Source organism: Lithobates pipiens, unplaced genomic scaffold (genome assembly GCF_037356315.1).
Source record: "Lithobates pipiens isolate NorthernLeopardFrog02 unplaced genomic scaffold, aLitPip1_a1.2 Scaffold_8, whole genome shotgun sequence".
Lineage (NCBI taxonomy): Eukaryota > Metazoa > Chordata > Amphibia > Anura > Ranidae > Lithobates > Lithobates pipiens.
The window spans coordinates 621364029-621377577 of record NW_027507903.1 but is presented as its reverse complement, the minus strand read 5'-3'; the positions used below and the strand labels follow the sequence as shown (position 1 = coordinate 621377577).

General features: G+C 43.1%; 1 protein-coding gene across 1 annotated transcript in view; it reads right to left on the bottom strand.

Annotated features, from left to right (window-relative positions):
- LOC143962365 (uncharacterized) overlaps positions 1-13549 on the bottom strand; it is a 54941-nt gene that overhangs the window by 15657 nt on the left and 25735 nt on the right. The window contains exons 5-6 of the mRNA XM_077471659.1: positions 6592-6749; positions 987-1145 (exon numbers count right to left, since the gene is read on the bottom strand). Coding sequence (XP_077327785.1) covers positions 987-1145; positions 6592-6749 — 317 coding nt within the window. The remainder of the gene's footprint in view (positions 1-986; positions 1146-6591; positions 6750-13549) is intronic.

Genomic DNA, 13549 nt, shown 5'->3' with positions numbered 1-13549 from the left:
GGGGGGGGGTCAAAGACCTCAGATCTCATATGGAATATATATTTAAAAAAAAAAGTAATTTTGAAAAAAAAAATAAAAATAAAAACCAGACAAAAAAAAATAAATAAGCCTTTAAGTATGGGCAAAAGTGAGGTTTTGACATCGCTTCCGCCCTGCTATGGAGACGAGTGGGGGCCATCTTCCCTTCACTCATTTCCATACCCAGCAAGGAGACTGACGCGATCGCCTCTGCGCTGCCGACAGCTCCGGTAAGCGTCAGAGAGAACCTGATTGCAGCGGGAGGAGGGGGGCCCTTACCCACCACCGATAAAAGAGATCTTGCGGCAACTCCACTGCAGAGACCACTTTTATCTTGTAGCAGACCGAGCACGAGGATACCGGGGTTATGGCAGCTAGCTGCTGCCATAACGATATCCATCCCCAAAGTAGGGACGTACATCGGCGTGTAGCGGTCAAGTGGTTAAAGGACCAGCATGGCAGTAGTTGTCTTTCAGACTGTCGGTGAAACCATAGAGTCATACGGAGTGAGGAGGAGGGGGTTGCTGCTCTGACTTTTTGTGTGTTTAAGCTTTAGCTTGAGCCGATGAGCTCTGTAAAACAAGATTTTTTTTTTTACCCAAGAGAAAGTGAGGAGCTGAAAAACATGAATACATAATATTTGTATGTGATATTTCATTACTATATTTACAACCAGCAGGTGGCACTGTACGCTCCTTCTCACATATTTACTTGTCTGTTCTTAGCTGCTGTGTTGTAAAAGCCTGTTGTCTACAAAGCTTAACAGTTCGAGATCAAAAATAAACACAGGAGTGGGTAAGTTAGGGCAGTGCCCTTCAGCATGGCTCAATCCAATTTTAACATGAGATTGCCCGTCCAAGAGGTACAGGGGGGGAGCCGGTGCTCTCACACACTGCCGTATGTATACATTCTAGCTTGAGTTTCTGCTTCCAGTTCCCTTCTGCTGCCCAACCCAGCAAAAACCTCACCTCAATAGTACTGTGATCATTGGAGTCCAGAGATATAGGTAGCTTGGCGTGGAACACCGGCTCTCCATTCCCCCTCTCAATGGAAACATTTATAGTGCGGGAAAAGGTGACTATCTTGACATTCCCGATGTGGTTTGCAGACTGATCGTTAACTTTTAGCTGGGAGGAGACAATAACATAACAATGATATACCAAATATAACAATTTAACATAAAAATATAGTAATGGCATAAAAATAGAACATAATATAGTAATGACATACAGTGTCTTGAAAAAGTATTCACACCCCTTGAAATTTTCCACATTTTGTCGTCACGTTACAACCAAAAACTTAAATTTATTAGACATGTGCAGACTAGAATATTTAGTTTCGTTTTTTCGTTTTCGTCCGTAAATTTTATTTATTTAGTTACTCCCGAAATTCGTTTTTATTTATTTCGTTTTTCGTGCAAAAATTGCATTCGTCCGAAAATCCACATGAATTACGGTCGAATCAGTCTTGGAAGGCTTATGGTATCTGTCGAATGGATAAAGAAGATTCGATGGAGCTGCTAAACTATATAGCCTATAGGCGGAGCATTCGATTGCCGAAATGTACGATTGCAGTGTCGTATAGTTGCGACGATCCCGTCGAATATTATTATAAACGTGCAACGATCCCGTCGAATATTATTATAAACGTGCAACGATCCCGTCGAATATTATCATTATTTTTTTTTAATTTACTTCCCCCACCCAATTCCAGTATCGTTTCTCTCTGTCGATTCTGTTCTCTCTATGTCGAATATTTACTCTCTGTCGAAGCTTTTCTATATAATAGGACTAATAGAGGTAAACGAAACTTAGGCACATTCGACCACAGGTTCAATAGACATATGGAGTCACGTCGAATCTCCTATTCTATATCAAACTGTTGTGACAACGAAAACGAAAAAAAGCATTTATTTATGTCGGATCTTTCGTTTTTCGGAATCTGCACTTTCGTTATCGTTTGTCAAAACGAAAACGAAAATACCTGAAATTCGGACGAAAATGCATTCGGACGAAAACGAATGCACATGTCTAAAATTTATTATATATTGGGATTTTATGTGATAGACCAACACAAAGTGTCACATAATTGTGAAGTGGAAGGAAAATGATAAAATGCTTTTCAACATTTTTTACAAATAAATATGTGAAAAGTGTGGGGTACATTTGTATTCAGCCCCCTTTTTTATGATACCCCCAAGTAAAATCTAGTGGAACCAATTGGTAAATGGAGTCCACCTGTGTATAATTTAATCTCAGTATAAATACAGCTGTTCTGTGAAGCCCTTGGGAGGTTTGTTAGAGACCCTTAAGAGCCGGTTTACACAGATGACTTAGCCCCCTGACAAGTCACATCCTGTCCTGTACAATGGAACCATTCTAATAGGAGCGACACAAGTTGCTCCGACTTAGAAAAAGGTTCCTGTACTACTTTTGGGGCGACTTCAGGTGACTTGCATGGACTTCTACACAGAAGTCATTTTGCAAGCCGCCGCTGAAGTCGGATGCAGGTCGCGCTGCCTCAGTGTGAACCGACTCTTAGTGTATAAACAGCATCATGAAGGACAGGGAACACCCCAGACGGGTCAGGGATACATGTGACATCTCACCGTCATCTGAAAAATGGAAAGATTACAATTGCAAACCTACCAAGACATGGCCGTCCATCTAAACTGACAGGCTGGGCAAGGAGAGCATTAATCAGAGAAGCAGCCAAGAGTCTCATGGTAACTCTGGAGGAGCTGTGGAGATCCACAGCTCAGGTGGGAGAATCTCTCCACAGGACAACTATACGTGGTCGGAAATTCCGATCGGAAAGCTCAGATCTGATTATGTTGTCGGAAAATCCAATCGTTTGTGGGCTCTAGCGGACTTTTTCCGTTTGACATTCCGACGGAAAAAGTTTGTGAGCGGAATCTCAAATTTTCCGTCAACAAAATCCAATCAGGCTTTTTCCGATAGTTTGTAGAGAATTCTGACGGACAAAGTGCCAAGCATGCTCAGATTAAATTACGAGACCAAAGCTATTGGCTACTGGCCTCGACATTAGTCCCATCGTGCACAACGAATGTCACCTCGTTCCGAGCTATCGGATTTGTCCGACCATGTGTATGCAACAAAATCCAACAGATTTTGTGGTCGGAATGTCCGACCGTGTGTACAAGGCATTAGTTGTGCACTCCACAAATCTGGTCTTTATGGAAGAGTAGCAAGAAGAAAGACATTTTTGAAAGAAAGCCATAAGAAGTCCTGATTGTAGTTTAGGAGAAGCCATGTGGGGGACACAGCAAACATGTGGAAGAAGATGCTCTGGTGAGATGAGATCAAAAGTGGACTTTTTTGCCTAAAAGCAAAAAAATCTACTCTATAGGCCCATACACACGATCTGACTTTTTGACAACAAACATGCAAATTAGCTGTTTTGAGTCAACATCCGACTGTGTGTACGCTCCATCGGACAAACTTTTTCCGTTTTCATCAGACTTTTGTTGGCTGTGCGAACAGACAAACTTTTTGACAACATAAGTCCGATCGTGTGTACACAAAACCATCGGACTTTTGTACAAAGTACAAACACGCATGCTCAGAACCAATAAAAAAAATGATCAGACAATACAGAAGTTGACCAAAGGTGGCGCAGGAGTGATTGAACGTCCTCTTTTGAAGTGTCGCAGTACATGGAAACGTCACTACATTCGTGTTTGTTGCCTAAAAAGTCTGATTGTGTGTATGAAATACAAACTTACGGCCAACGCCCTTTGTACAAAAGTCCACGGGAAAGTTTGTACAAAGTCTGATCGTGTGCATGAGGCTTAACACACCATGCTTTTCTTCAGCAGGGACAGGGAAGCTGGTCAGAGTTGATGGGAAGATGGATGAGCCAAATACAGGGCAATTTTAAGCCTTACACATGATCGGACTTTGTACAAACGTTCCCGTGGATTTTTGTACAAAGGGCGTTGGCCGAGAACTTGTATTGCATACACACGGCAGGACTTTCAGCCAACTTTCACCAAATCACGTGGTTTTTCTGCTCTTTACCGCCACCTTTGGTCAACTTCTGTATTGTTGTCTGATCTTTTGCATTGGTTCTGAGCATGCGTGTTTGTAAAGTCCTATGGTTTTGTATACACACGATCGGAATTTGCTCCATTTGGACTTATGTTGTCAAAATGTTTGTCCGTTCCCACAGCCAACAAAAGTCAGATGAAAACTGAAAAAAAGTTTGTCCCGATGGAGCGTACACACAGGCGGATGTTGCCTTAAAACAGCCAATTTGCATGTTTGTTGTAAAAAAGTCAGATCGTGTGTATGGGCCTTTAGAAGAAAATCTGTAATGCCGCGTACGGATTTTGACAGCAAAGGTCCGACGGAACGAATCCGTCGGACAATTCGATCGTGTGTGGGCTCCATCGGACCTTTGCCGTCTTACAATCTGACGGACTTTAGAAACAGAACACGTTTCAAAAACATTTTCCCGGAACGCCGCCGGACCCAGTTCCCATCAAGAAATACGTTCATGTGTATGCTAGTCCGGACAAAAACCAAACGCTAGGGCAGCTATTGGCTACCGGCTATGAACTTACTTATTCTAGTCTGGTCCTACGTCATCACGTTCGAATCAGTCAGACTTCCAAAACTCCGCCGAAAGTCCGTACGGATTTTTTGCTGTCAAAATCCGTACTTTTCCTGCAGCCTGCCAGGTTGCGTTGCTCGGATAATGGTCTGGTGTGGATTTTTGGGGGGACCCCACACCATTTTTCACATTTTGGTTCGGGGTTCCCCTGCGGGGAAATTCCATGCCGTTTTTATCAATGTGTATTGCGGACCGACAATTCATTATAGCCGCGAGCAGTTTTAAATGACTTTTTTTCCTTTAGAAATTTAATTTCGCTGTCAGACAGTTCTAAGCACGGGAAACATGCGCCCCATTACAGGCATACTATAGACACACACACACAACCCCCCCCCCCCCCCCCCGCAGTAGTGCAGAGAGGAGAGGAAGTCAGGAGAAACTTGGTCAGCTGCGGCCGGTGGAAATTTTTTTTGGGGGGGGGTAAACAGTATGCCCATCCCCAACCCTCCCGTTGGTTGGTAGCACCGGGAGCAGCCTTTCGTTCTGTTCCCCATGGGTCATCATGGCGATGGCGGCTTCAGTTTTCTCCCTCCTCGGCGGCCAATCAGGAGTCTTCTCTTTTCGGCCAATCGGAAAACAGGTCTCGTATGAATCTATCCACTGCATATAGGCGGTGGCCTGGAGAGAGGGAGCGGCGCCCAGGCACCCCTAATGGACGGGCTGCCCCTGAACTTGGTTTCTCTATGGTTTCCCCTGCCCCCTGGAGCAGCGTTCTGGCAAGCTACTCTGCATTCAGGTGATCCTGGTGGCCACTTTTTAAGTGCCTGCCTTCAGGTATGGTGGGCATTTCAGAAGTGGCTAGTGCAGGGAGATGTACCCCATCTGTCAGGGACAGCACCAGCGGTAGGGAGAGGTTCCTGAGGAGTAGAGAAAGCATAGGGCCTACGTCTACACTTCTGCAAGCTCCTGATTGGGTCTGACCGCAACTCCACCTCTCTCGCCAGGCGTGGTCTTCAGCTCCGGTCTTCTACTGCTACTCTCCACTGTATTCACTATAGGTTTGCTGGACGGGAGTTCACCAGGTTGTTGTGACCGTTTTGCAAGTTCATCAATATCCTAGTTTTTTCATCTGGGGCTCAGTGTCATTACTAGGGCAGCACTACTCTGTACGTAACCTGACCATCTCCTGTAACATGTTTGCCGCCTCTGACCATCGCCTGTAACATATTTGTAGTCCCTTACCATCTCCTGTAGCATATCCAAAGCTTTTGGCAGCCTTCTAAAGTAAGTCTGCAGTCTCAGAACATCTCCTGCAGCATTGCTAAAGTCTGACAGTTTTCTAACAATGCATTGAATCGCCCATTGGTGATTTCCGAGGCCACACTTGAATCCCTCTATACCAGCCTCTCAACCTTTTCAACACAGAGGAACCCTTGAAGTAGTTCTCCAGTCTCGGGGAACCCCTGCTAAAAAATGTTAAATCTACAACTCATGATATATTAGTGTGAGTGTCAGTGGGAAGAATGGTCCTTATACGTGGTCATTGGGAAGTATTACCTCCTTACAGATAGCTAAAAAGATAAATGGTGTCGGTGGGAACTTATCCGAGAGGCAGAAATGGCCCAATGCTGAAGAAACCCCTAGCAACCTTGAGAAGAACCCTAGGGTTCCACAGAACCCTGGTTGAGAATCACTGCTCTACACTGACAAAGTTGACCACCACTCAAATGTGTCAGGGATGTTTCAGTAGAAAAAAAGGCAGTGCTGGAACCAGAGAACACACTGGGGCATTTATGGAAGCTCACCCTGAGATGATATGAATACCATCAGCTACAGAAATGTAATTAGCGGGCAGACAACATACCCAACATAGAAATCAGACCATCTAATAATTTTATGTCCCCTTAAAGAAACTTTTCATGTTCTTTAAGTTTTAACGAGGGATGAACTCAGCTGATTTATAAAAGTTAGGAAGCTGCACGGAAACAGAATACTTACATAAGTTTGCCCTCTACAGCAGCCACCATTGGAGTTCAGGTAAAGGGAAACCACGTCCCTCTGGTATGGATTACGAAAACGTAGGTCCAGTGAAGGTCCACAGCACTCCGACTTCTGCCATGTAGTGAACAGATCCTGCCCGTTCTTGGTCTGAAAAACTGAATGATGGATAAGGTCAATGGTTTCTAAATAGTTCCTCTAAACATAAAAAAAAGACAGATAAAAATAATATATACAAAATATATTGCGCTGTCCCTTTAAGTTGTATACAAGCAGCCAGCTTTACAAAGGCAGCAACAGTGGCAACAGGGGTACCCCAGATGAAGTCCCATAGGACGAAACGCATCAGGCAGGATTGCTGATGCCACCGTTACTGCCTCTTTGTAAAGCGCTAGATTTTTAATCACAAATGTGAGTGTTATTCCTTTAATGAAAAAAGCTAGATTTTTAATAGAATTACGCTATGTGCCCTTCTATTTTTTTCCTCCTTGGCAATTAAATCTAATATATGCTACTCAGAGTTCTGTAAGGGATGTCTGGAATCTGCGGCTGTGGAACGTTGTCACTATCCAAGCTCAAATTGATCCAGTGGGTATATGCCCATCTGTGTCCAATCGTTCCGGTAAGCCTCTTTATCTACGGTGGAGGATCATCAATTATTTTTCATCCATTGGACAACATTTGTTAGCATATACCATTTTCTCACCGGTTGATTCACTTCTTTGGTCTTTTTTGGAGCTATCCTGGACTTTATTTGCTCATAGGATTTGGGACTTTCAACAGTTCTTCTTTGACACTTTGGTACATAAGGCTCCCAGTATAGTATCTGTCTTTTATATATAATAATGTGACAATCATGAATCAACAAACATGATCTTCCATTGCCGGCAAGGATGAGAAGTCTTCACTAGACTCAGCCAATTACATCCTTCTTGCCTACTCTGCGTCTGCCCCCTACACACATGGTGGTAGGTTAATGGTGTCTGAATTAAGTTGCAGTGTATATACCTGTTACACGTCAAATAAACCATTTTAGGTATCATGTTAAAGTCTAGGTTCACATCTATGCGGTTGTTGTGTTTTCAGGCACCTTTTGCATTTTTAAAACAGCTTGGCAACCAGCCGCCCTCATTTTACCGTGGCAGGTCGGCACGATCCCGAGAACAGTCGTAGCTATACGTCGGCTTGCGGGATCGTGAGAGCAGGCACGCGCCTGCTGCACTGCGGGGGTGCCGATGCACGTGGCTGATGGTCGTGATGACCGCCAGCCACGAACGACAGAACACTGTAGTGTGTGTAAACACACAAATCCGTGTTCTGAGAGGAGTGACAGATCATGTGTTCCTATTAGCTAGGAACCACGAGCAGTCACTTCCTCTAGGTCAGTCCCCTCCCTCTTCAGTTAGAAACACCTCCCAGGGATCACAGTTAACCCCCTGATCACCCTCTAGTGTTAACCCCTTCCCTGTCAGTGACATTTTTACAGTAATCCATGCATTTTTATACCACTGATCGCTGTATAAATGCCAATGGTCCAAAAAAAAATTGTCAAGTTGTCCGATGCGTCCACCATAATGTCGCAGTCACGGGAAAAAAAAAAAAAGGGGGGGGGAATATTCTAGCAAAAAGTACAAAATATTTTTTTTTTCCCCAAAATGTTTCGCTCTTTTTTGTTTATAGCGCAAAAAACAAACAGCAGATGCAATCAAATACCACCAAAAGAAAGCTCTATTTGTTTGGGTGCAATGTCGCACGACCACGCACTTGTTAAAGCGACAGTGCAGACTCACAAAAAATGGCCTGGTCATTCTACAGCCAAAGGGCTGAAGTGGTTAAACCTGCATTTTTTATGCATTTTTGCTTGCATCATTCATCCATTGTGTCCCCCCCCCCCCTTTTAAAAACATTGGGGTTGATTTACTAAAGGCAAATAGATAATGCACTTTGCAAGTGCAGCTGCTCCAGAGCTTAGTAAATGAGGAAAAGAGTCACTTTGCAATGAATACTCAATCAGGTGCAAGGAAAATAAAACAGCGCTTTTGCTTGCACATGATTGGATGATGGAAGTCAGCAGAGCTTCTGATCATTTACTAATCTCTGGAGTTCTTGTAAATGTTTTTTGGTGAATGGGAAGGGGGCACAAGGTATACTCATTCACATGGGGGGGCGAGATCTGGGGGTCCCCTTGTTAAAGGAGGCTTTCAGATTCTAATAAGCCCTGTGCCTGTAGACCCCTACAACCACTGGCCAGGGTTGTTGGGAAGATGCCCTTGTCCCCGTCAACATGGGGACAAGGTGCTTTGGGACAGGGATGGCAAAGCCCCCCCTTGCCCCAAAGCCCCCACCGCCCCATGTTGAGAGCATGTGGCCTGCTATGGTTCAGGAGGAGGGGCAATCACTCGTCACCTCCCTTTCCTGTGCTGCTGGGTTGCATACTCGAATAAGGATCTGGGGGAACCCAACACAATTTTTTTTTTTTTTTTTTACTTTGGTGTGGGTTTCCCCTCCGAATCCATACCAGACCTGAAGGGCCTGGTATGGATTTGGGGGGTTGACCCCGCGCTGTTTTTTTCTCTTGTATTCTGTAGCTGGTGATTCTTTGTACATTCAGCTGTCAGTGGGGAAACCCGCTGACAGCTGATGACTCATCTGTTAAGGACAAGGCAGCCGACTTCCTGGCATGCTCCTTAGCAACCCACTATATACAGTGTTTTTAAAAAGAAAAAAACCCCACACACACACACACACACACACACACACACAACACTTGCATTTCAGGCGTGACTCCATTGAAGTCTATTACACACAAAATGTAATCTGCTGCAGGAAAAACAAAAAAACAAAAAAAAAAAAAGCCACACACAAACACACACACACAGCAGCTGCAAAATGCATAGATGTGAACGTGTACCATAGAAAAACATGTTAAATGGACTGTAGTGCGTTTCCGCAAAATCTAAAAACGCACAAAAGAGTTCAATAGCTAAGAGCATTGGATGTGATGTCCTTAGTTTACATTAACCCCGGTATGGAGTTGTGAACAATGGCTTCCAAATCACAGATTAGATATTAGGAATTATGGATGTGGACTTTCATCTGTAATAGAGGGACACTCCGTTCCTTACAGCACGGAGATCTCCTTTATATATCATGACTATTATTGTCCTCCTGGGCTGGGCTGGGGGGGGGGGGGGGGGAGATTTTTATCATGGTGCAATCTTTTGTATAATAAATCAATATGGAGGACAATGAGAAGAAGCTTTTAGGTACTTTTTGTATACTTATTACCAAAAGTATTGGGACACCTGCCTTTACACGCACATGAACTTTAATGGCATCCCAGTCTTAGTCCGTAGGGTTCAATATTGAGTTGGCCCACCCTTTGCAGCTATAACAGCTTCAACTCTTCTGGGAAGGCTGTGCACAAGGTTTAGGAGTGTGTCTATGGGAATGTTTCACCATTCTTCCAGAAGCATGTGTGAGGTCGGCACTGATGTTGGATTAGAAGGCCTGGCTCACAGTCTCCACACTAATTCGTCCCAAAAGGTGCTCTATCAGGTTAAGGTCAGGCAGGCCAGTCAAACTCACTCATCCATGTCTTTACAGACCTTGCTTTGTGCACTGGTCCAAATCATTTGGTGGAGGGGGGATTATGGTGTGGGGTTGTTCATCAGGGGTTGGGCTTGGCCCCTTCTTTCCAGTGAAAGGAACTCTTAAGATGTCAGCATTCCAAGACGTTTTTGGACAATTTCATGCTCCCAATTTTGGGAGAACAGTTTGAGGATGGACCTTTCCTGTTCCAACATGACTGCGCACCAGTGCACAAAGCAAGGTCCATAAAAACCATGGATGAGCGAGTTTGGGGTGGAGGAACTTGACTGGCCTGCACAGAATCCTGACCTCAACCCGATAGAACACCTTTGGGGTGAATTAGATCGGAGACTGCGAGCCAGGCCTTCTCATCCAACATAAGTGCCTGACCTCACAAATGCGCTTCTGGAAGAATGATCAAACATTCCAAAGTCACACTCCTAAACCTTGTGGACAGCCTTCCAAGAAGAGTTGAAGCTGTTATAGCTGCAAAGGGTGGGCCAACTCAATATTGAACACTATGGACTGAGACTGGGAGGCCATTAAAAGTTCATGTGCGTGTAAAAGGCAAACGTCCCAAAACCTTTGGTAATATAGTGTATAAACTATATACACTGTATATATTTTTATTCATGGTTCATAGAGTCTAGATTTTTTTTTTTATGTGCACTGATTTTGAGTATCGGGTACTCCGAACCATTATTATTGTTTTTGACCTTTTAGAGAGTAGGTGTGTTTATAAAAAAAAAAAAAATAATAATAATAATAAGCCATTCATTCAGTGAATCTACATGCACAATAAGGAAATAAATTATCAGGCCATTTTCTCTCCAGGTTGAAATACATACATACATCTATCTCTAACCACCAGATGTATGGTTTTTAAGGGTAAGGCGTTTAAATTTTATTTCAATCACATTTAGGAGGTAAAAATGTATATTCACAGCACATGTTGAAACCCTTGGTGGCCAATTGAATGGGATTCTGTTCACATGTTAATTCATCAATTAACCAATTAATCATCAAGTCCCTGGGTATGGTCACATGGGCCTCAAAGTATTTATACAATTCTTATTTTTGAGTTAGCTATGATTAAGCATTGTTTGTAGTGTGAAATGCGTCAGTTTTCCTGTTGTGCTGTGGAATGCATTTTTGTTTGTAGTTTAATAAAAGGCATATATTTTTTTCAGAGTGCGGCTGTCCAGAACTACTTCCTATCCATTTGCTATATGCATTGCCAGCACCTGTGGCTTCTAATTTGGTGAAGAGATTTACTTTTGGTTGATTCTCCTGGAGTGGCAATATTCCCCTTCCATATAAAATTTCTTCATGGATACATCAAGTTCATGGAAAAAAACACACCCCAACCTTGTTTGGGATAGGCATGGGAATGGTTGAAAAAAAAAAAAAAAAAAAATTTATATATATATATATATATATATATAAACCTTGGCTAGAATGAGCATTTAAAAATGTCTAGCCAGGACAGTTCATGATAAGCTATAGCTGTCATTTCCTTTTTTCAGAAGTCTAAAAGTGGAAGGAAGTTATTTGCGAAAATTTTGGAAGATGGGATTGTAAATTTAAATTCCTAAGTAATTTAAGGTTTGGAATTCCCAAGAATAATGATACTTATTCCTCGAGTATTGAAGTGAAGAGTTATTAATACAGATAGGAAGAGCCGACAATTTGGTGACATTAACTTTAGAGTAGGACACTTTACTAAAATTTTCCAATTCCATCTGGACAGCCTGCAGAGGAGGGACCGGGTTCTTCAAAGTTAATATGATGTCATCAGTAAATAAACCAATCGTTACCTTTACACTATAGATCCGTGGATTTATTTTTATAGCTGTTGCCAGGGGTTCCATAATTAGTGTAAATATAATGGGAGATATGGCACAAGGCAAGGGTGCTCCCTTCGTAATTTTAATAGGATCAGAGAGGACATTGGAGATATAGAGATTATATATATATATATATATACACACACACACACACACACACATATATACATACACACACATACATATACACACACACACACAGGCTGAGGGTTGGGAATATAAAGCCATAATTGTCATTTGTACAAACCCTGAAAAGGTTAAATTTGTCGTCAGGAGCAGCTTGAAGGAATCCCAAGTGAACCCTATCAAATGCCTTTTCAGCGTCAAGAGTTGAAAACACTGAGGGTTCTCTACGGCCTTCAAGTAGGCTTAACAGATCAAGCATCCTTCTAGTGCTGTCAAGAACCTGACACTCCTTTACAAACTCTACCTGATCCTCTTTAATGAGGGAAGGGGTAATATCTGCCAATCTGTTTGCTAGAATCTTGGCATATATTTTAAGGTCTGTGTTTAAAAGGGACATGGGCCTAAAGCTTTTAGGGTGTGAAGGTTCCTTCCCCGGTTTTGGGAGGGTAATAACAGCTCCCAACATATCCTGTGAAAAAGAACCATAGGACGGCACTGCATTGAACACTGAGGTAAGATGAGGGGTTAAAATTTCACTAAACAATTTGTAACACTCCACTGAGAATTCATCCTCTCCCAGAGATTTGTTATTAGCCATGTTTTTTAAAGGACTTTCAGCCAGAGCTAAACCAGGAACCTCCAGCCAAGGCCCTCAAAATTTTACTGAATTTGTTCACACTACCCCTGTGCTGATAAAATGTATTTTTCCAACCTGATAGTATCTCCTATTTGATTCAGCCATTCTTTCACTGTGGGGAGTTCCGTTGACTTCCAATGTCTCCGAATTAATTTCCTAGCTTGGAAATGGGCCCTAGCTACCGCAAGTCTAGAGGCTTCCTCTTCATGGGCATCATCAATAATGCCCAACTAGCATAGTTTAGGATTTTACTTGAGACGGACCTGAAATACTCAGTTCCCATCATATCCTTCCAATAGATGGGCAATATTGGGCACCACCATAACATATGGATCAGATCACTGTGGTCTCTCGCATCTTGTACAGGCAGGATCTTGCACACCCATTCTAGTCAGTCTAGCCGACATGTAATGGACACGCAAGAGTAAATATAGGTAGGACAGCCTTTGACACATTTAGGGAATACCGGGGAACTGCGGCAAGTGCCTCCTCCCACTGGTCCTCAAAAGCCCCAATGTAATTTTCCCATTTGGATATGACCCCTGTAATACTGTCAAGGAGGAATTTATTGAGCAGCTTGAAATAGCTGCATGATATAAAGCCTTGAGGTTGCGTCCCTCATAGTTGAAAATGGGTGTTGGACTCTGAGTCCACGCATCAGTTCCCAGTTGGGCCTTGACAGCATGTTGGGAGTTGGAAACAATAAAACCGCATGGAGGCAGGGAGTTCAAATTCCATCTGTAAAAGTATGGAATGA